This window comes from Scyliorhinus torazame, chromosome 18 (assembly GCF_047496885.1).
Source record: "Scyliorhinus torazame isolate Kashiwa2021f chromosome 18, sScyTor2.1, whole genome shotgun sequence".
Lineage (NCBI taxonomy): Eukaryota > Metazoa > Chordata > Chondrichthyes > Carcharhiniformes > Scyliorhinidae > Scyliorhinus > Scyliorhinus torazame.
This window is the reverse complement of record NC_092724.1, coordinates 74,642,919-74,666,299: the sequence shown is the minus strand read 5'-3', so window position 1 is coordinate 74,666,299 and position 23,381 is coordinate 74,642,919. Positions and strand designations below refer to the sequence as shown.

Genomic DNA, 23,381 nt, shown 5'->3' with positions numbered 1-23,381 from the left:
CTCTGGCATTCCTCCCACCGGGTCCGCCACATACAGCAACAGGTCGTCCGCATAAAGCGACACCCTATGCTCCTCCCCACCCCGCACCAACCCCCTCCAGTTCCTCGACACTCTCAGTGCCATAGCCAGGGGTTCAATCGCCAGTGCGAAGAGCAGGGGGGGACAGGGGACACCACTGTCTCGTCCCTCGGTGCAACCGAAAGTACTCGGACCTCCTCCTATTTGTGGCCACACTCGCCATCGGGACCTCATACAACAGCCTAACCCACCTGACAAACCCCTCCCCAAACCCGAACCTCTTCAGCACCTCCCACAGGTACTCCCACTCTACCCTTTCGAAGGCTTTCTCAGCGTCCATCGCCACCACTATCTCCGCCTCCCCCTCCCTCGCCGGCATCATGATAACGTTCAAAAGCCTCCGCACATTCGCGTTCAACTGTCTCCCCTTCACAAACCCCGTCTGGTCTTTATGGATGATCTGCGGCACACAATCCTCGTGGCTAAGACCTTCGCCAGCACCTTGGCATCTACATTTAGCAAGGAAATCGGTCTATAAGACCCACATTGCAGGGGATCCTTGTCCCGCTTCAGGATCAAGGAGATCAGTGCCCAGGACATCCCTTGCCTCATTGAAGGTCCTAAATAACAGCGGGCCCAACAGGTCCATTTATTTTTTATAGAACTCGACCGGGAAACCGTCCGACCCCGGTGCCTTCCCCGCCTGCATGCTTCCTATCCCTTTGATCAGCTCCTCCAGCCCAATCGGGGTCTCCAGTCCCGCCACCAGTCCCTCTTCCACCTTTGGAAACCTCAATTGGTCCAGGAAACGGCCCATCCCTCCCTCCTCCCGTGGGGGTTCGGATCGGTACAATTCCTCGTAGAAGTTCCTGAAGACCCCATTGATGCCAACCCCACTCCGCACCACGCTCCCGCCCCTGTCCTTAACTCCCCCGATCTCCCTAGCTGCGTCCCGCTTCCGAAGCCGATGCGCCAGCATCCGGCTTGCCTTTTCCCCATACTCGTAGACCGCCCCCTGGGCCTTCCTCCACTGGACCTCCGCCTTCCTGGTGGTCACCAGGTCGAATTCGGCCTGGAGGCTGCGTCTCTTCCTCAACAATCCTTCCTCAGGCACCTCCGCATACCTCCTGTCTACCCTCATCATCTCCCCCACCAGCCTCTCCCTCTCCCCCCGCTCCTTGTGGGCCCTGATGGAGATCAGCTCTCCCCTCACCACCGCCTTCAGTGCCTCCCATACCATTCCCACTCGGACCTCCCCGTTGTCGTTGGTCTCCAAGTACCTCTCTATACTTCCTCGGACCCGCTCACTCACCTCCTCGTCCGCCAACAGCCCCACCTCCAAGCGCCACAGCGGGCGCTGGTCCCTCTCCTCCCCCATCTCCAAGTCCACCCAATGCGGGGCGTGGTCCGAAATGGATATTGCCAAATACTCGGTATCCTCTACTCTCGCAATCAGCGCCCTACTCAAAATGAAAAAGTCGATTCGAGAATAAGCCTTATGGACATGTGAGAAGAATGAAAATTCCCTAGCCCCCGGCCTTGCAAATCTCCAAAGGTCCACCCCTCCCATTTGGTCCATAAATCCCCTCAACACTCTAGCCGCCGCCGGCTTCCTACCCGTCCTAGACCTGGAGCGATCCAGTGCAGGATCCAACACCGTGTTAAAGTCTCCCCCATTATCAGGCCCCCCACTTCCAAGTCTGGGATCCGACCCAACATACGCCGCATAAAACCCGCATCGTCCCAGTTCGGAGCATACACATTGACCAGTACCACCCTCTCTCCCTGCAACTTACCGCTTACCATTACGTACCTACCGCCATTATCTGCCACAATGCTCGACGCCTCGAATAACACCTTCTTTCCCACCAAGATCGCCACCCCTCGATTTTTGGCATCTAGCCCCGAAAGAGAAAAACACAGAGAAAAAGAAACCCAAAACAATGCAAAGGCCCCCCCCACCCCACCGAACCAAAAATAGGCATAACATATCCACTGCAGTCCCCAATCGCCCATCCCGACCCTCAGTCTGTGTCCAGCTTCTCGGCCTGAACAAAGGCCCACGCCTCCTCCGGAGACTCAAAATAATGGTGCCGGTCCTTGTAGGTAACCCACAATCGCGCCGGCTGCAACATGCCAAACTTCACCCCCTTCCTGTGCAGCACCGCCTTCGCTCGATTGTACCCGGCCCTCCTCTTCGCCACCTCCGCACTCCAGTCCTGATATATCCGAACCTCCGCGTTCTCCCACCTGCTGCTCCTCTCCTTCTTGGCCCACCTGAGCGCACACTCCCGATCGACGAACTGATGGAACCGCACCAGCACCGCCCGCGGAGGCTCGTTAGCCTTGGGCCTCCTCGCCAACACTCTATGGGCCCCTTCCAGCTCCAGGGGCCCCTGGAAGGACCCCGCTCCCATCAGCAAGTGTAACATAGTGACCACATAGGCCCCCATGCCCGGCCCCTCCAGCCCCTCCGGGAGGCCCAGAATCCGCAGATTCTTCCGCCTCGACCGATTCTCCATCTCCTCAAACCGCTCCTGCCATTTCTTGTGGAGCGCCTCGTGCGCCTCCACCTTTACCGCCAGGACTAAGATCTCGTCCTCATTGTCAGAGATCTTTTGTTGAGCCTCTCGGATCGCCACCCCCTGAGCCGTCTGTGTCTCCAGCAGCTTATCAATAGAAGTCTTCATCGGCTCCAGCAGGTCCTTTTTAATCTCTCTGAGGCAGCGCTGGATACCCTCCTGTTGCACCTCCGCCCACTGCCTCCACGCTGCCTGGTCTCCGCCCGCCGCCATATTGTCCTTCTTCCCTCCCTTCTTCTGGTCCACCACCACCTTTTTTGTCGCCCCGCTCCTAGTTAAAGCCATATACTGACGGGGAACTATTATTAACTCCTTCCCACACTGGGAAACGTCGAAGAAGTGCCCTTGGGGGCCCTGAAAAGAGCCCAAAAGTCTCGAGAGGGAATCCTTTTGGCAGTGTTCGCTTCACCAATCTGTCCCAAAATGTCTGTGGAAACTCCTGAAAAAGGTCTAAAAGTCCATTCCAGACGGGAGCTGCCGAATGCGTGACCTACTCCTCCATGGCCGCCACCGGAAGCCTCGTCTCCACTTCTTCAGTGGCCTTGGTGAGATCTTTTCACAGTTGTTCCCTCTGCTGTTAGAATTCACTTTTCATAAAGGCCCTCAGGTCAGTTTGCAGCTTTAAGCTTGCCCTTCCACCGCCTGCATGCTGGAAGAGGCCCTGTTTATCCTTTTGCAGCCAAATCATTTACTGTTTCTGCCGGGTCTGGTAGCCAAAAGACATAACATTCCTGGGGGATACTGTCAGGGGAATGTTACAGTCTTCTTCCCACACCGGGAAATGTCAAACAAATGCCGTGGGGGCCCTGTAAAATAGCCCAAAAGTCCGTTCCAAGCGGGAGCTACCGAATATGCGACCTAGCTCTGCATATCCGCACCCGGAAGCCTCAGCACATAGAGCTCTTGCAAGGAAGCCGCGAACAAATGAACTCTTGCAAAGAAGCCGCGAGCAAATGAACCACTGAGGGCGATGGTGGTGCGAATGCACCGATTCCGGGACAAGGAACAGATTTTGCGGTGGGCCAAGCAGGTACGGAGCTACGTGTGGGAGAACTGTGAGTTGCGCATCTACCAGGGCTTGGGTGCAGAACTGGCCAGAAGGCGAGCCGGATTTAACAGGGCAAAATCAGCCCTCTTAAGAAGGGGGTGGTTCGGGATGTTGTATCCAGCGCATCTTTGGGCCATGTTTGAGGGCCAGGAACTTTATTTTGAATCACAGGACGAAGTTATGAACTTTATCAAGGACAAAAGGCTAGCAGGGGATTAAGCTCACTGAACCATGGGGATGGGCATTGCGGTGGCGATTTGGTCAAAATCACTTCTGTGTTGTTTTGAATATGCAATGCTCTCTGTAACAAGGGGTTGTTGTTTGCCCCTTCCTTTTTTCTTTGGTATTCCTTGTGATCAGATGTTTGAGCAGCTGGTCAGAAATGTAAGTTTACTCTGTTCCATTGAAAGTTGGGTGGAGGGATTTTTTTTCTACTGTTTGTTTACTGGGGACTGTGATGCTTTGAATATGTATGTCCAAACGGGGTGGGGGGGGGCTGTAGAGAGAGAGAGAGAGAGAGAGAGAGAGAGAGAGGGGAAGAGAGGGAGTACAATGGGGAGATAGGATGTCTGGTGCCATGGGCGGAAGCCCCCCCCCCCGACTAGGCTGATCACTTGCAACGTCAGAGGACTAAAAGAGGGCTGTTCGCGCATCTGAAGGGATTGAAGGCGGACGTGACATTGTTACAAGAGACACATTTAAAGGTTATAGACCAGAACAGATTGAGGAAGGGGTGGGTCAGCCAGGTATTCCATTCAGGGCTGGACTCTAAGACCAGGGAGGCCGCGATCCTGATTAACAAACGGGTGGCATTTGATGCAGGGAGAAACACGTCAAGCACGGGGGGCAGGTGCATTATGGTGAGTGGGAAGCTTGAGGGGATGCCGGTGGTACTCTTGAATGTATATGCACCAAATTGGGATGATGTGGAATTTATGAGGCGGGTGTTAGGCAAGATCCTGGACCTAGAGTCACATAATCTGATCATGGGGGGAGATTTCAATACAGTCATTGATCCAAGATTGGACCGGTCAAAATCTAGAATAGGGAGGGTGCCAGCCGTTGCGAAGGAATTAAAGGGGTTTATGGAGCAGATGGAGGGAGTAGACCCATGGAGGTTCGGACGGGCAAGAGTGAAGGAGTTTTCTTTTTTCTCCCATGTCCACAATGTATATTCTCAGATTTACTTTTTTATCCTGAGCAGGGCTCTGCTGCCAGGAGTGGCGGATACCGAGTATTCGGCAATCGCGGTGTCGGATCATGCCCCACGTTGGGTGGATCTACGGGTTAGTATGGAGAGAGGGCAGCGCCCACCATGGAGGCTGGATGTGGGACTATTAGCAGATGAGGGTGTGTGTGGGCGGGTGAGCAAGTCCATCCAGAACTATTCGGAAATAAATGATACGGGGGAAGTCTCGGCAGCAACAGTGTGGGAAGCTCTGAAAGCAGTGGTTAGAGGGGAGTTAATTTTGATACGGGCCCATAGAGGAAAGGTCGAACGAGCAGAGAGGGATAGGTTGGTTGGGGAGATACTCCAGATGGATAGGAGATATTCGGAAGCCCCGGACGCAGGGCTACTGAAAGAGTGGCAGAGGTTACAGGTGGAGTTGGGCTGTTATCTACAGGGAAGGTGGTGGAACAACTGAGGAAGGCAAGGGGAGTAGTGTATCAGTATGGGGAAAAGGCCAGTAAAATGCTCGCACACCAGCTGAGGAAAAGGGAGGCAGCCAGGGAGATAAGGAGAGTAAAGGACAGAGGTGGGAATGCGGTCCTGGACCCAGTGGGAGTGAATGAGGTGTTTAAGAACTTTTATAGCAATGAGCAACATTTTGACGACTCTGGTGGGACCCGATCTAGAAGTGGAAAACCACTCCAGGAGAACCCAAGAAATTTGAATTAGAAACCAAATTGGAAATAGAAAACCACAAGTGTTCGAGCAGTTCTGATCAATAGTCATAATCCGGAAGTGTGTGTATGAATGCGTAACTAACAGGGCTTTAAGATAAAACTGATAGATTTTTGTTGCGTCAAAACTGTCGGAAGTCTGTATTTTTGGAAAGTAGCAAAAGCCGTACCCGCATTTACAACACCGCCTTAGCCCCCTGTTCCAAATTTAGAAGAAGCAGTCGGATAGGAAAGATGGCCATGCAGGCAATGCAGCGCCTCATGAACCCGGAGGAATTTGCGGTTGCAGCGACCAGCAGCAGTAGAGTGGGACAGTGTCCCATTTGGGAGGAGGAAATCCGGAAATATCTCAAGGGGAAAGGATGGCCCCTGTGGAATGATTTCTGTAATAATGAGGAATCAGGTCCTGGGAGTATAGGACATACTTGGTGGGAGAACCTGAGCGAGATACACAAAAAGAGCTTTGCGAAAGCTCGCAAGCCGATGGCAATCGTGTCCTGTTTGGCACAATTGCGAGGCACAGAGGAGGTCGTCAAGACGCTCCGCAAAGAAGTTGAGGGCATACATCGGATGAGTAAAGTCGATGTAAGCGAAGTTGAAAAAGAGAATTAAGGAGGAAATTGGCAGCAAAGGATAAAGAGGTGGCTGACGCCAAACGGGGTCACCAGTCTTGTCAGGCGCATTTAAGCAGTTTCCAGTCGCAGTATGAAAAGGCCTATCAGGACATGCAACGTGCAGTCCTGGTAAGAGAAGAGACAGAGAAACAGGTAGAGACGCTACAGAAACAGTGTAGTGATCTCAAGGCAGCCTTAAGAGCACTCCATGCTTCCACCACAGAACAAAGACAGAGCACCTTAGACCACGCAAAGTGCCGGAAGCAGATTGCAGAGCTGCAATCACTGCTTTCTGTTCAGAAAGGTTTTCAGGAAACCTTTGGGGAAAAGTTAGACCAGGAAGACGGCCCTGATTGGGAAGAGTTACACGAAACAGCGCAGAGATATGTTCAAGGAACATGTGCGCAGGGAAAGACCCAAAAGAGAAAAGCACCCCAACCCCCCACACAGCAGATAGTTCAGGCTCCAATGAACCCTGTAACCACCCACCGCACAGCCACATCGGATGATGCGGAATATCTATATTCCACCCCCTTAACAGTGACCCAATTACAGGACGCGTGCGAGAAGATCACACCGTTCCTCCCCGCCTCATACCCCCACCATTTCTTTGCCACAGTTAGACATCAGGCAAACATGTACGGCCTGGATGAGAGAGAGCATGTAAAGCTCATGGTTTTAAGTTTAGATCTGTCGGTAGCAGCAGCCCTTCACGACCCACAGAATGTAGGAGGAGGCACCCTTGCAGAAATGCATACCGCGATCCTGGATGCGATCGGGTATAACCGGGGTGAACCCGTAGATGGCCTCAATAAATGTAGGCAGAAGAAATCTGAGCATCCCACAGCGTTCGCTGGATGCCTGTGGATTCACTTCGCAGCAGTCTTCGGAAACGTAGACCATGCCCATTTGTCCCCAGACAACATGGCCAAATGGACCCGCACCCTTATCTCCCATGCCACAGATGCAGAACAGAAAGCCTGTACTAGTTATGATCCCTCAGAAGAGGCCCATAACGAGAAGTGGGTGGTGAAAAGATTGTCCCGCGTTTGGGAGCAATCTGTTCAGAGCAAACCCACAGTTAAAACCACAGAGGAAAAGCAGGCCGCCGCAGACATGCAGGCAGTAAAAACACACCACAACCCCGCATGGGTAAATGAGGGAAAGAACAGCCCCCCACCCAAGTCACTAGAGTGTTACAACTGCGGACAGTTGAGACATTTCGCAAAGGAATTGCAATGCCCCTAAAAAGCCACAGAGAGCCCAACAGACAGGCACTCTGAGTAAGAAAGAGAGCCCATCCATAGCGCTAGCGCCCGTTCGGATCAGACGGACTTGACCGGAACGGACTGACGGTGTACAGGCTCCCCCAGTTGGGTCTGCAACACCCTTTGGGATAGGTCAGGACGACCTGTAGTTGCAGCGAAAATTCGGGGACAGCCTATCGAATTCCTTTGGGACACAGGAGGGTCCCGCACCACCATCAATTCCTCCACCTCAAACAGACAGCTGCAGGTAAAACAGTGTATTCGCCTCTGGGGAAGCCAGACCGAATCGATACCTGCAGCCATTAGCACAACAACACACCAGCCATCTGCATAGTAAGTAGCAATCCCGGGAACAATATGCTACAAATTAGTAACACAAAGCCGACCGAGACTTTTCGGCGCCAGCAGGAGCTTACACAAAGAGAGGTGAATGACCACCCCTCGATCAAGGAATCGCTCCAGCATTGGAGAATATTGAACCAAGTGATTGGGACCAAGTCCAATCACTTGGAACCAGGTACAAGGTCCGCCCCGAAAGGCAGGAAGCCCCTGGGGACTATAAGAATAGAGTCAAAGGTCAAATCGCTCTCCTCCTCTCTCCATCCTCTCCGCACCCTTCGAGACCCTCTGCAACAGCCGCGAGAAACGCAAGTCTTACTCCAACGCTCGCTACGAGATAGGCACTCCTGACTATCGACCTGTACCAGCTTTGAATCCCGCAGGCTCAGAACCCAAACGAAAGGCCATTCGTTTCCCTGACCTGGTGGGCCATTTCTAAAGTTAAGTATTGGCCTGTTAGTTGTTAGGAGTAGCTTAGAAGTAGAATTAATGTATAAGTATTGATTGCTGTACATAATAAATGTGCGTTGATTTAACTCTTACTAAGCGGTGTGTTGGATTATTGATCATTACTCGGACTTGAACCACGTGGCGGTATCAGAAAGATACCTGGCGACTCAAGAGCAAAGGTGACAGAACAAGAGCAATTCAACTAAGGCTAAAACAAGCAACAGAACCCCCGGCTGGGATGGAGGGGATGAAGCAGTTCTTGGGTCAGCTGAGGTTTGCGAAGGTGGAGGAAGAACTGGTGGAAGGGCTGGGAGCTCCAATTGAAATTGAGGAAACAATGGAGGGGCTGGAGGCCATGCAGTCGGGCAAGGCCCCGGGGCCTGACGGCCACCCGGTGGAATTCTACAAATCATCTGCGACAGCACTGACCCCGCACCTGCAGGAGATGTTCATAGACTCGCTGGCAAGGGGCACACTGCCACCTACGCTAGCACAAGCTTCAATCTCACCAATACCTAAGAAAGACAAAGACCCGACTGAATGTGGTTCATACAGACCCATCTCGCTACTGAACGTAGGCACCAAAATATTAGCCAAGATCCTAGCCTAAAGGCTAGAAGACTGCGTACCAGAGGTGGTTGCAGAGGATCAAATGGGCTTTGTCAAAGGTAGACAGCTAACATTGAACATCAGGGGCCTGCTGAATGTGATCATGACCCCATCCGGGGACAGAGCACCTGAGGTGATCGTCTCCCTGGATGCAGAAAAGGCCTACGACAGAGTCGAGTGGAAGTACCTTATAGAGGTGCTGAAGCGGTTCGGCTTGGAAAAGGATTCACCTCGTGGGTGAAACTCCTGTAATAATAATAATAATAACCTTTTATTGTCACAAGTATGAAGTTACTGTGAAAAGCCCCAAGTCACCACATTCCGGCCCGTTAGGGTAAGCTGGTACGGGAATTGAACCCGCACTGCTGGCCCTGTTCCGCATCACAAACAAGCTGTCTAGCCCACGGTACAATGCTCCCATGGCAAGTGTATGGACAAACATCACCAGCTCCCAGTACTTCCAGCTACACAGAGGCACCAGACAGGGATGCCCGCTGTCGCCGCTGCTGTTCGCCCTAGCGATCGAACCATTAGCAATCGCCCTCAGAACAGCAAAGAACTGGAGGGGGATCCAAAGAAGAGGCAGAGAGCACAGACTCTCGCCCTACTTGGATGACCTGCCCCTCTACATTTCGGACCCACAAAGCAGCATGGAAGTAATCATCACGCTCCTGAAAGAACTTGGTGCTTTCTCGGGCTGCAAACTCAACAAGAGCAAAAGTGAGATTTTCCCGGTGAACCTGCAAGGGGGAGGGACTGCACTGGTCGGACTGATGCTTAAACAAGCCGGACACAAATTCCACTACCTGGTGATCCAAATCGCTCATGACTTGATGGGGATCCACAAATGGAGCCTGACCAGTCTGACAGAGGAAGTCAAAACGGACCTGCAGAGGTGGAATTCACTCCCACTCTCCCTGGCAGGGAGTGCACAGACGATCAAAATGAATGTACTACCCAGATACCCCTTCCTCCTAAGATCCATCCCAATCTATATCCCCAAGGGCTTTCTCAACGCACTGGACAAATTAATCATGGTGTATGTATCGGGGGGCGGGGGAGGAGAAAGAATGCTAGGATCACAAAGAAGGTCCTACAAAACCCTCCCAAACCTACAATTCTACCACTGGGCAGCGACGGCGGAAAGAGTGATGGGATGGATAAAGGAGCCAGAGGCCGAGTGCGGAGGAGGCCTCCTGCAAGGGGACCTCTCTCCGGGCCCTCGCCACGGCGGCACGTCCATCCGCGCCCAAGAAACACTCCAGCAGCCCAGTGGTGGTCACCATCCTCCAGATGTGGAACAAACTAAGGCAGCAATTCGGATTGGTCGAAATGTCCGACAAAGCCCCCATCTGCAATAACCACAGGTTCACACCAGCACTCATTGACACCACCTTCAAAAGGAGGAGACAGAATGGGGGGACTTTGCGTCAGTCTTCACAGTAGAAGACATGAGTAATATCCCAACAATTCCGGAGAGTCAGGGGACAGAGTTGAATATGGTAGCCATCACAAAGGAGAAAGTGCTAGAGAAACTAAGAGGTCTAAAAATTGATAAATCTCCGGGCCCAGATGGGCTACATCCTAGAGTTCTAAAGGAGATAGCTGAAGAAATAGTGGAGGCGTTGGTGATGATGTTTCAAAAGTCACTGGAGTCAGGGAAAGTACCAGAGGATTGGAAAATCGCTGTTGTAACCCCCCTGTTCAAGAAGGGAACAAGGAAAAAGATGGAAAATTATAGGCCAATTAGCCTAATCTCGGTTGTTGGCAAGATTCTAGAATCCATTGTTAAGGATGAGATTTTTTAATTCTTGGAAGTGCAGGGTCGGATTAGGACAAGTCAGCATGGATTTAGTAAGGGGAGGTCGTGCCTGACAAACCTGTTAGAGTTCTTTGAAGAGATAACAAATAGGTTAGACCAAGGAGAGCCAATGGATGTTATCTATCTTGACTTCCAAAAGGCCTTTGATACGGTGCCTCACGGGAGACTGCTGAGTAAAATAATGGTATTCGAGGCAAGGTACTAACATGGATTGACGATTGGCTGTCAGGCAGAAGGCAGAGAGTTGGGATAAAAGGTTCTTTTTCGGAATGGCAACCGGTGACGAGTGGTGTCCCGCAGGGTTCAGTGTTGGGGCCACAGCTGTTCTCTTTATATATTAACGATCTAGATGACGGGACTGAGGGCATTCTGGCTAAGTTTGCCGATGATACAAAGATAGGTGGAGGGCAGGAAGTATGGAGGAGGTGGGGAGGCTTCAGAAAGATTTAGACAGTTTAGGAGAGTGGTCCAAGAAATGGCTGATGAAATTCAACGTGGGCAAGTGCGAGGTCTTGCACTTTGGAAAAAAGAATAGAGGCGTGGACTATTTTCTAAACGGTGACAAAATTCATAATGCTGAAGTGCAAAGGGACTTGGGAGTCCTAGTCCAGGATTCTCTAAAGGTAAACTTGCAGGTTGAGTCCGTAATTAAGAAAGCAAATGCAATGTTGTCATTCATCTCAAGAGGCTTGGAATATAAAAGCAGGGATGTACTTCTGAAGCTTTATAAAGCATTAGTTAGGCCCCATTTAGAATACTGTAAGCAATTTTGGGCCCCACACCTCAGGAAGGACATACTGGCACTGGAGCGGGTCCAGCGGAGATTCACACGGATGATCCCAGGAATGGTAGGCCTAACATACGATGAACGTCTGAGGATCCTGGGATTATATTCATTGGAGTTCAGGAGGTTGAGGGGAGATCTAATAGAAACTTACAAGATAATGAATGGCTTAGATAGGGTGGATGTAGGGAAGTTGTTTCCATTAGCAGGGGAGACTAGGACCCAGGGGCACAGCCTTAGAATAAAAGGGAGTCACTTTAGAACAGAGATGTGGAGAAATTTCTTCAGCCAGAGAGTGGTGGATCTGTGGAATTCATTGCCACAGAGGGCGGTGGAGGCCGGGACGTTGGGTGTCTTTAAGACAGAAGTTGATAAATTCTTGATTTCTCGAGGAATTAAGGGCTATGGAGAGAGAGCGGGTAAATGGAGTTGAAATCAGCCATGATTGAATGGTGGAGTGGACTCGATGGGCCGAATGGCCTTACTTCCACTCCTATGTCTTATGGTCTTATGGGACATTGACAGTCGGGGACCTATACATTGACGGTAGGGTTACACTGGAAGAACTGACACACAGATTCCAACTAGCTTAAGGCAACAAACTCAGATACCTGCAGCTTAAAAACTTGCTACAGAAGGAGACAAGGACATACCCGCGACCACCAGGACAGACATATTAGAAGAGCTACTGGACGCAGATATCCTAGGCAGAGGGAACTGCAGTGACATGTACGAATAACTACTAGAGAGGGCAGACACCGAACTGGACACAAGGAGGAAATGGGAGGAAGACTTGGGGTTCGAAATAGGGTGGGGATTCTGGAGCGAAGCACTACACATGGTCAACTCTACCTCCATATGCGCGAGGCTCAACCTAACGCAGCTACAAGTGGTACATAGAGCCCACTTGGCCAGGACCCGAATGAGCAGGTTCTTCCCAGAGGTGGAGGATAAATGTGAACAGTGCCAAGGAGGCCCAGCCAACCACACCCACATGTTCTAGTCTTGCCCCAGACTTGCTGGGTACTGGACAGCCTTCTTCGAGGCAATGTCCAAAGTGGTGGGGATGAGGGTGGAGCCATGCCCGAAAGTTGCGGTCTTCGGGGTATCAGACCAGCCAGATCTCTTCATGGGGAGGAGTGCGGATGCCACTGCCTTTGCCTCCCTGACCGCCCGCCATAGAATCTTGCTTGGTTGGCGGTCAGCAGCACCACCTAAAGCTGCAGACTGGCTGTCCGACCTATTAGAATTTCTCCAAATGGAGAAAATCAAATTCACCATCCGTGGGCCACAAAACATGGGAGCCATTCACCCGACTGTTCCGAGACCCGTTTGTGGCCAACACATAAATGAATAAATAACCAGTAGCCAGGGGGTAATAGCCAGGACAAGATAGAAAGAGGAAAGAGAGGGAGGACCTTGATTTTTTTTTCTTTTTGTAGATTTATTGTATTGTCAACACTTTTAGTAACCCCTTATCCTACCTAAAGGATTTACACGTAATCCTGCCTTCTGAATTTTATAACAGTTGTGCAGAAATAACTCAACCACAGTTTATTGCAATTGCTCAGTGAAGCCCTGCTTCCTTTGTGATGCGCACACTTGTATTTGCTACTTCTTAACTAAAGGCTGAAGCAGTTTCCCCAAAGAACATTCTGCAATCATTTAAATTCAGTTAGGTAGTATGCATCTTTCTTTCTCTTCTCTTCCTTTCTACCCCCTCCCATATCAGTTAATCTCAATCCTGTATGCAATAACCAATACTGTTGGTTAAATGTAAAATTGTTTTGCTTTCATCCTGGGTTATAACGTTCAGGCAGTCGGCACTTAAATGTAAAAAAATAAATTTAATGGAACACTTCTGGAAAAAAAAAGAAAATGAGACCAGAAGCAGGAACAGAGAGTATGACGGGAGGATAAAGACTGAGACCAGAAGCAGGAACACAGTGAGAGTGACAGCAGTATAAAGAATGAGACCAGAAGCCATGACAGCAGTATAAAGAATGAGACCAGAAGCAGGAACAGGTGAAGAGACAACAGCACAAAGTGTGGGATCAGTCTCATGAACACAGTGAGAGTGGCAGCAGTGTAAACATTGAGACCAGAGGCAGGTACACAGTGAGAGTGACAGCAAGATAAAAATGAGACCAGGAGTCGTGACAGCAATATAAAGAATGAGACCAGAAGCAGGAACAGGGAGATTGACGGCAGTATAAAGATTGAGACCAGTAGCAGGAACACAGTGAGAATGGTGGTGGTATCAAGAATGAGACCAGCCGCAGGAACACAGTGAGAGTGGCTTCCCCAGACAGAGTAAGATCAGTTGGAGGAACACAGAGTGGCGGTCCACCCCGCCCTATCACCGTAACTCCATAACCCAACCTGCACATCCCTGGATACTAAGGGGCAATTGATCATGTCAATTCCCCTAACCCGCACATCTTTGGACTGTGAGAGGAAACTGGACCACCCAGAGGAAATCCACACAAACATGGGCAGAGTGACCCACGGTCGGAATTGAATCTGGGTCCCTGGCGCTGAGAGGCAGCAGTGCTAACCACTGTGCCACCATGCCACCCCTTGGGCAAAAAATTCTTCGTATAGATTGAACTCAGGAAATTAGCAAAATTAGCCCAGAGGATGGGTTCATAGGAGTATAGTCAGCACAATTTACTTTAGAACACCTTCTGGAACCAACCAGGGAACAGTCTATTTTAGACCTGGTAATGTGTCGTGAATCAAAATTAATTAATATCAGGGCAGCACGTTGGCGCAGTGGTTTGTACGGCTGTCTCACAGCGCCGAGGTCCCAGGTTTGATCTCGGCCCTGGGTCACTGTCCGTGTGGACTTTGCACATTCTCCCCGTGCTTGCTTGGGTTTTGCCCCCACAACCCAAAAGATATGCAGGGTAGGTGGATTGGCCACGCTAAATTGTCCCTTATTGGAAAAAATGAATTGGGCACTCTAAATTATTATTTTTTTAAATTAATTAATTGATATCTCATAGCAAAGGATATTTTAGGCAAGAGTAATCATAACATGGATAATTTGACATTGAGTTTGAGGGGGAGAATGTTGGGTCTAAATCTAGTATCTTAAATTTAGATAATTGCAATTACAAGAATAGGAAGACAGAATTGGCATAAGTGGAATAGAAAATAGGTAAATAGGTAAGAGAAGCACTGGCAGACATTTAAGGAGCAATTCCATGGAGAAACAAAAACTCCATAAGAAGGTTATACCATCCATGGTTTCAGTTAAGAATGGCATCAAATTGAAAGCAACGGTGTGCAGTGCTGCAAAGATTAGTAGTGGGCCAAAAGATTGTTTTTTTTTAAAGAAACCAGCAAAAGAATCCCAAGAGTAGAAAAAAAATCAGGAGGCAAAAGGGAGGGAGGAACTTAAAACAATCACTTTAGTTATGGAAAAATTAATGGGACTAAAAGTTGAGAAGCCCCCTGGACCTGATGGCCTGTATCCAAGGGTCTTAAAAAAGTGACTGCAGAGCTAGTGAATACATTCATTGTAATCTTCCAAAATGTCCTAGATTCTAGAAAGTTCCTAGGAGATTGGAAAACCACAAATGTAACAACATCTGTTATTGGGAAAATGTTAGAATCCATTATTGAGTTGCTGGCAGGATATTTTAAAAATCATAAACAAGCAATCAGAATTATCAAAATGTCAAAAATCAGAATCAAAAGATATTTTTGTGAAAGAAAAATGGTCTTTGACAAACTTGATCTAACATGCAGGATGGCGAAAGGAGAACCAGGAGATGGAGCACATTTCAATTTCCAAAAGGTACTCAATAAAGTGCCACATAAAATGTTACTACACAAGAGTTCATGGTGTTGGGTGTGATAATTCAACATGGACACGGGATTGGCTAATTAACTTGAAACAGAAAAGTGGGGTTAAATGGGCCATTTTCAACTTGGCAAATTGTAAATAATGCAATGTTACAGGGATCAGTGCTGGAGCCTCACTTAGTACATTAAAGAAATGGATGAAAAGATTGACTGCACTGCAGCCAAATTTGCTACCAACACATAGATAGATAGATAGGAATGGAATTGTCAGGAGGACTCAGAAATCTGCAAAGGGATATAGATATGTCAAGTGAGTGGGAGTATAATGTGGGAAAATATGAGATTGTCCACTTGATTAGGAAACATAAAAAAAGAGATTTAAATGGAGATGACAGCAGAATGCTGCAGGACAGAGAAATTGGTGTGTCCTTGCACATGAGTCAAGGGGGTTGGGGGTGTTTATAGAGAGGATGGGTATGGTGGATCCATTGCGCTTTCAGAACCCAGGGGGAAGGGAGTATTCCTTCTTTTCACACGTCTATAAGGTGTATTCGAGGATTGATTACTTTGTAGTGAGTCGGGAGATTTCGGTTGGGGTGGAGGGGGCAGAGGATGCGGGGATAGTTATTTCGGACTATGCACCCCACTGGCTGGATATTCGGTTCAGTACAGGACGAGAGCAGAGGCCGGGGTGGAGGTTTGACTCGGGGTTGTTGGCGGAGGAGGTTTTTGTGATAAGGTGCGGTTGGTGATTAGGGATTATGTGGAGTTCAATCAGAATGGGTAGGTGTCGGAAGCACCGAAGGCAATGGTCTGGGGAGAAATTATCTCATTTACGGTTCGTGCAAATAAGGAAAGGAGGGCGGAACATGACCATCTAGTGAGTGAGATAGTGGAGGTGGACAGGGAATATTCGAGGGTACCCACCGTGGAGGGATTGGCGAGTGAAAAGTTGCAGGGGCAATTTGACAGGCTGACAACAGGGAGGGCAGTAGGGCAACTGCGTAGGGCAAGAGTGGTGCAATACGGGTATGGGGTGAAGGCGAGCCGCATGCAGGCGCACCAGTTGCGGAGGCAGGCTGCGTCCAGGGTTGAAGGTCCGGACTGGGGCTGGGGATGTGGCGTCAGAGCCAGGGAAGATAAATGAGGCATTTAGAGAGTATTACCAAGGACTTTATGAGGCAGACCCAGGAGGAGAGGAGGGGGACATGGGGTGGTTTCTGGACGAGCTGGAATTTCCTCAGGTGGAGGAAACAAAGAGGCAGGCGTTGGAGGAGCTCCTGGGGCTGAAGGAGGTGCTGGATAGTATCAGGGGTATGAAGTCGGGGAAGGCCCCTGGGCCGGATGGCTACCGGGCAGAATTTTAAGGAATTTACAGCAGACCTGGCACCACATCTCGTTTAAGAAGTACTGGAGAAGGGGGAGTTGCCGGAGATGATGAAGTAGGCAGTAATCACACTAGTCCCCAAAAAAGGGAAGGATTTGGTGGAATGTGGGTCGTATAGACCCATACCACTATTGAACACGGATGTGAAAGAATTGGCTAAGTTGTTGGCAGGGAGGATGGAGGATTGTGTCCCGGGGGTGGTTGCAGAAGATCAAACAGGCAGGCAGCCCGCGAGTAATATAAGATGGCTGTTGAATGTGGTGATGAATCCGTCGAGAGCTCTGGTACCGGAGATGCTGGTGTCCATGGACGCGGAGAAAGCATTTGATCGGGTGGAGTGGCGGTACTTGTTTGAAGGTTTGGGCCGAGATTTGTGGCATGGGTGCGGTTGCCGTATGTGGCGCCAAGAGCGAGGGTGAGGACGAATGATATGAGCTCACGAAGCTTTGACTTACACAGGGGTACGAGGCAGTGGTGCCCACTGTCGCCGCTGCTGTTTGCGCTGGCCATAGGGCCATTGGCGATGGCTCTCAGGGGGTCGGCAGTGTGGCAGGGGACAATGAGGGGACAGAGGGAGCATCGGGTGTCGCTCTATGCCGATGACGTCTTGCTGTATGTTTCGGATCCGTTGGAGAGTATGGGAAGGATTATGGGCCTGTTGGGGAAGTTTGGAGGGTTCTTGGGATACAAGCTGAATGTAGGGAAAAGCGAGATATTCCCGGTGAATGAGCTGGCGCAGCGGGCTAATTTAGGGTGGATGCCATTTACGGTAGTGAGGGATAGGTTTAGGTACTTGGGGATTCAGGTAGCGAGGGAATGGACGGGGCTCCATAAGTTCAACTTAACAAAGCTGGTGGAGGAGGCCAGGGAGGATCTTAAGAGGTGAGATACACTGCACTTAACGTTGGAGGGGAGGATCCAAGTGGTGAAAATGAATATTCTGCCGAGGTTCTTGTTTATCTTTCAGGCTTTATACCAAAGGCCTTTTTTCGGAAAGTGGACACAATCATCTCTGACTTTGTATGGGTGGGGAAGGTGCCGAGGGAGGGGAGGTCCCTGCTACAGTTGGCGTTGCCAAACTTGCTTCATTATTATTGGGCGGCTAATGTGGACAAGGTGCGGTGGTGGTGGTGAGAAGGAGAAGGGGTAGAGTGGGTTAGGGTGGAGGAGGAATCTTGTAAGGGGTCTAGTTTGAGGGCTATGGTGACGGCAGCATTGCCAATGGCTCCGAGTAGGTATTCAGGGAGCCCAGTGGTGCAGTAGACAGTGAAGATATGGAATCAGCTGAGGAGGCATTTTGGGGTGGAAGGGATGTTGGTGCTAACGCCGCTGTGCGAGAATCATGGGTTTGAGGTGGAGGGAAATGGGGCTGGTCAAGGTGAGGGATTTGTATTTGGAGGAAGGGTTCGCAGTCTGGAGGAGCTAAGGGAGAGGGTAGAACTGCCATGGGGTAGTGAGTTCAGATATCTACAGGTTAGGGACTTTGCACGAAAGGTCCGGATGGGGTTCCCTAGATTGCTGGGATACACCCTGCTGGAGTGACTGCTGCTTCCGGATGTGGAAGGAGGGGGATGAATTGGGGATATATATAAGTGACTGGGGGAGCAGGGAGGCGAGCGGGTGGTGATCAAGGAGAAATGGGAAGCGCAGTTGGGAATGGAGATCAATTGGGGAGTATGGAGTGGTGCACTGCGAGTAAACAGGACCTCCTCTTATGCAAGGATGAGCCTGATACAGTTTAAGGTGGTGCACAGGGTGCATATGACTCGGGTGAGAATGAGTGGGTTCTTTCAGGGGATAGCAGATGAGTGTGACAGGTGTGGGCGGGGGCCAACGAATCATGCGCACATGTTTTGGGGTTGTGAAAAATTGGGAAGATTCTGGGCCGGAGTGTTCGTGGTCTTAGCCAGGATAGTGGAGGAGGGAGTGGACCCGGACCCTTTGATGGCGATATTTGGGGTTTCAGAGAAGCCGGAGCTCATGGAGAGGAGGAAGGCCGATGTCATGGCCTTCGCCTCTCTGATTGCACGGCGACCAATTTTGCTGGAGTGGCGGTCGGCATCGCCACCGGGGGTAGCAGCATGGTTGGGTGACCTGTATGACTTCCTGCGGTTAGAGAAGATAAAGTATGAGTTAAGGGGCTGAGCAGGGGAGTTTGAGAAAAGGTGGGGGATGTTTGTGACCGTGTTTGAGGAGCTGTTCGTTGCAGGAGGGTGGGTGATGGGGAGGGCGGGGGGGGGGGGGGGGGGGGGGGGGGAAGAAAAATCTGTACAAACTGTATCGTTGATTGTTGGGAAGAATGTTTCCCGGGGTGTTTATTTGCTGTAACCTACTTTGATACAAGTTTGAATAAAATGCTTTTAAAAAAAAAACTAGAGAAAGATGCAGGTCGAGGAGCAGGAACCTTTGCCAATGTTTCCCTCCTCTGGAGACATTGAGACCAAGTAGAATGTCCCCACCAGACAACCAGCTGAGATTTGCTCTTCCAGTGCATTCCTGAAATCAGAGCTCAAATCCTTTCGACCCGTGGTGGTTCGTACTACACAAAGTCAAGCTTTGAGCCATTACTAGAGTCTCTTCTTTTCAGCACTTGCCACTATTTACTGGTTTAACAGTTTAGTATTGTTATGCTACAAGTTTCTTAATTTCCCCTCTTCGGAGTCAATAGCTGAAATCGTATTAAAATTAGTGAAGGATAACGTACTTGATTATCCTGATTTGTGATTTGGCCCTACTCTCACAGATGTGTGAACAGATGCCTTGGATCTACTTCTTCAATTCCTGTGAACCATACACACTCAAAAATGTTTCCAAAACAAAACTTATGAAGAAAACGATATATTTTCATGAGTGTGGGCTGTTGTAAAAGTACAATTCAAATTGAAGAAAGATAAAGATGAATTCACTCCATCAGAGCTTGTTTATTTCTTACCACAGGAATGGAGGGTGTTGCCATGGAAACCAGGTGTAGCCTGGGTGGCACCAACTGGTATCGGTGCAGGTGGACATGTCCGGAATGGTATTGTGGGAAATTTGACGTCACCCTTTCTTCCCTGTGAACCCATACACAAAGATTAGTAATTACACCAGCAAATCCAGCTCACATCATAGGTCTGTTCTCGAGAAGAACTCAGTAAGTGAGGTTTGCCTTTCCACAAAAATGTATTAGCAACATGCAATTAGCATACAGCCAGCAATGATTAAGGGACTGTCAAACACTCAAACCAACATTCATCAATGAATTATTCAGTGTGTCAAAATACCCTTCTGGTTCTAGAAGCATGATCAAAAATCAGAACGATCGCTCTGATGGAAAATTGGAATTGCAGTGTTGGGGTAGGAGTGCTTAAGACGCTGTCTTGTAACAAGGGACCATAACTGGGAACCAGCAAGCTTCAACTCACACCAGTAAGAAATGGTTAAAAGCAAGCCGAGTTGGAGAATTATTCAGTCATCATTCTGAGACTTTATAGATATGGTCATGAATAATGCAATGTAATGGGCAGAAAGCAAATGCCACACTTTGAATCTGCTGCTTGGGTAAAGCAAGTTCTCAAAGCCCAGTCATTTCCAACAGATAAAGCAACTGGAGCCAACTTTTCAAATCCAAGAATAGGATTGTTCTGAGATTTACCACAAAGCGAAGTAACAGAAGCATTCATCTCATAACGGTCAATGGCCTTGCAGAATCTTTACTTGGGTTCACAGTATAAAATGATTTCTCCTCTCAAATGAGCTGCACCTCTCAAGTCAGTCCCTGTGACAGAAGGACAGCTGCTAGTCTGCAGAATCACTAGAGAGGGCAAGTTGTATTCATCTAATATTAAGTGAGTAACACTTCTTACCTGACTGTCTCCATCCAATGGTTTCTTTGGATCTCAGGTCCTCGCTGCTGGTACACCGAACACTGTTGTTGCTGCTGGTACACAGAGCACTGCTGCTGCTGCTGGTACACAGAGCACTGCTGCTGCTGCTGGTATTGGTACACAGAGCACTGCTGCTGCTGCTGGTACACTGAACACTGTTGTTGTTGCTGATAGACAGAGCACTGCTGTTGTTGCTGCTGATAAACTGAGCACTGTTGTTGTTGCTGATACACAGAGCATTGTTGTTGCTGTTGTTGCTGTGGAGTACTGGCTGGCACTAATGGAGTGTTCATTAGCACTGAAGAGGCTGCTAGAGGCGGCTGCTGAAATGGTACTATATGTAGTGGTGGCACTGGCTGTTGAGAGGTTGGCACAGTTGGAAGCTGTTGGGAACTGGTCGGCCTGTATGTTGTGGACAGTCCGGGTTGGATGCGAGCATGATATGATGGCACTGGCCGGGCGATGGGATAACTGGTTGATGTGGGAGGCTGGCAGGACAGGCTTGCTGCCTGAGTAGTTGGTGTGGGACGAGTCAAAGCCCTCGAAAATGCAGAGTCTATGAGAGAGCAAAAAAAAAAAAATCAGGTTTAGTAAGATTTACTGAAATAAATTATACTCATTCATGAAATATAAAAGTCTACTGAATCTGTTAGATAGCATTATGGTGTAAGCAACAAGTTCCAGAAAGTTCAAACAGCAAGTGACCTGGTTGCTGGAAAAAGCTCCACCATCTCCAAAATAAAACGCATCTCTCCAACGACCAATAAAAATATACCAACCCCGTCCTGCCCAACCAGACTTGGCCGAGAGCTGTACCAGCAAGAGAACCAAACTGTGTTTTCATCACAGCCTTCTCAGAGTTCACACACCGCCTGCATGAATAATCAGGTCAAACATTGCAATTCTACAAAGTCATTCATTATAAAAGAGTGCAGTCATCACTGAAATACAAGAATGATAGCGCAGAAACAGGGCTATCAAAGCAACAGGTCTGTTCTGATGATAATGCCTAATGAGGCTCCCTTCTATTCCTTTCTCCCCATATACTTATCTACCTTCCTTTCAAATATAACCCGGCTATTCACCTTGATGTCCACATTTTCAACATTTCCTTACATTATCCACATGATTATATAGGGACCATTTATGGTCCCTAGACTTGGACGCCTCCCTCAAGTGGAAATATCTTCTATGTGTTTCCCTCCCCCCCCCCCCCCCCCCCCATCAACTTATGTCATCTCATCCCATCGATATACTGTCCCATTCCTTTCCTCCCCCCATATAATTAACTAGCTTTTCCTTTGATGCATCTAGACTGAACCACACCATGTGGTAGTTACACATTTTTAGAGCTCTCTGATTAAAGATATTACCCATGAATTTCTTACTGCATTTATTGCTGACTATTTTGCTTTCATGACCCCTCATTCTCAAAGCACCCAAAAGTGGAACCATCTTCCCCAAATTTTGAATCCTTTCACAACTTAAGAGTTATCAAGCTGCTCTTTCCCCAAGAATAGAGCTTCGGCCTAATCAGTCTATCCGGATAGTGGTCGTCTTTCAGTTTTGGTATCGCACTTTGAAATTGATTTCACACTTTTATCCTGTCTAATATGGAGACCATAGCTATGTGCAGTATCCAGAGTGTGATCAAAGCAAGATTAAATATAATCAGAGCATCGGCATCTCTGCTTTTGCTTTCTATTCTTTAAAGGGAATCCCAGTGCATTGTGATTTTATAGCATTGCGATTTTATAGCATTGCTAACCTACTTTGATATTGTAATTATTTGTGCATCTGTACCCCTCATCTCTTTTGTGAAACTACCCTTTAAACTCTTATTTTCTGAGCAGTGATGGCCTTTTTATTTCTCTTAGCAAAATGCACCAGCCTGGACTTGCAACTCATGAAGTTAAATATCCATTTATGCATCCATTTTGCCAATTCTTCCAAACCTCTTGATTCAGGGATTGTGCCATTGTGTTGGAAATTTGCCAACGTTATTCCACGATTTAAGAAAAGTGGGAAAGAAAAATCAGATAACCACAGACATGTAAACCTAAAGCACATGGGACTGGAGGTAATGTACCGAGATAGATAGAAAACTGGTTGGCAGACAGGAAACAAAGAGTAGGAATAAATGGGTCTTTTTCCAAATGGCAGGCAGTGACCAGTGGGGTACAGTGACCGGTGGGGTACCGCAGGGATCAGTGCTGGAACCCCAGCTACTCACAATATACATTAGTTTTTTATTTTATTTTAATAAATTTAGAGTACCCAATTATTTTTCTTCCAATTAAGGGGCAATTTAGTGTGGCCAATCTACCTAACCTGCACATTTTTGGGTTGTGGGGGTGAAACCCACGCAGACATGGGGAGAATGTGCAAACTCCACACGGACAGTGATCCAGGGCCGGGATTCAAACCCGGGTCCTCAGCGCCAAAGTCCCAGTGCTATCCACTGCGCCACATGCCACCGAAATATACATTAATGATTTAGATGAGGGAACCAAATGTAATATCTCCAGACTAGCAGACGATACAAAGCTGGGTGGGAGGGTGAGCTGTGAGGAGGGTGCAGAGATGCTTCAGTGTGATTTGGACAAGTTGGCAAATGCATGGCAGATGGGAGTATAATGTGGATAAATGTGAGGTTAACCACTTTGGTAGCAAAAACAGGAAGGCAGATTATCTGAATGTATATAGATTGAGATAGGGGAATGTGCAATGAGACCTGGGTGTCCTTGTACACCAGTCGCCGAAAGTAAGCACGCAGTTGGCAAAGAAGGCAGCTGGTATATTGCTCTTCATAGCGAGTTCAGAAGCAGGGATGTCTTTCTGCAATTCTACAGAGCCTTAGTGAGACCCTCCTGGAA

At 48.9% G+C, this 23,381-nt stretch overlaps 1 protein-coding gene across 10 annotated transcripts in view; it reads right to left on the bottom strand.

Moving 5' to 3' along the window:
• Positions 1-23,381, bottom strand: part of LOC140395308 (uncharacterized) — a 242,710-nt gene that overhangs the window by 99,373 nt on the left and 119,956 nt on the right. For 9 of the 10 annotated variants that reach the window (XM_072482912.1, XM_072482917.1, XM_072482919.1 and 6 more), the window contains 2 exons: positions 20,485-21,061; positions 19,572-19,692 (listed from right to left, as the gene is read on the bottom strand). In XM_072482912.1, coding sequence (XP_072339013.1) covers positions 19,572-19,692; positions 20,485-21,061 — 698 coding nt within the window. Of the gene's footprint in view, positions 1-1,808; positions 1,917-19,571; positions 19,693-20,484; positions 21,062-23,381 lie in introns of those variants that run through there. The other variant, XM_072482915.1, reaches the window with a different exon arrangement.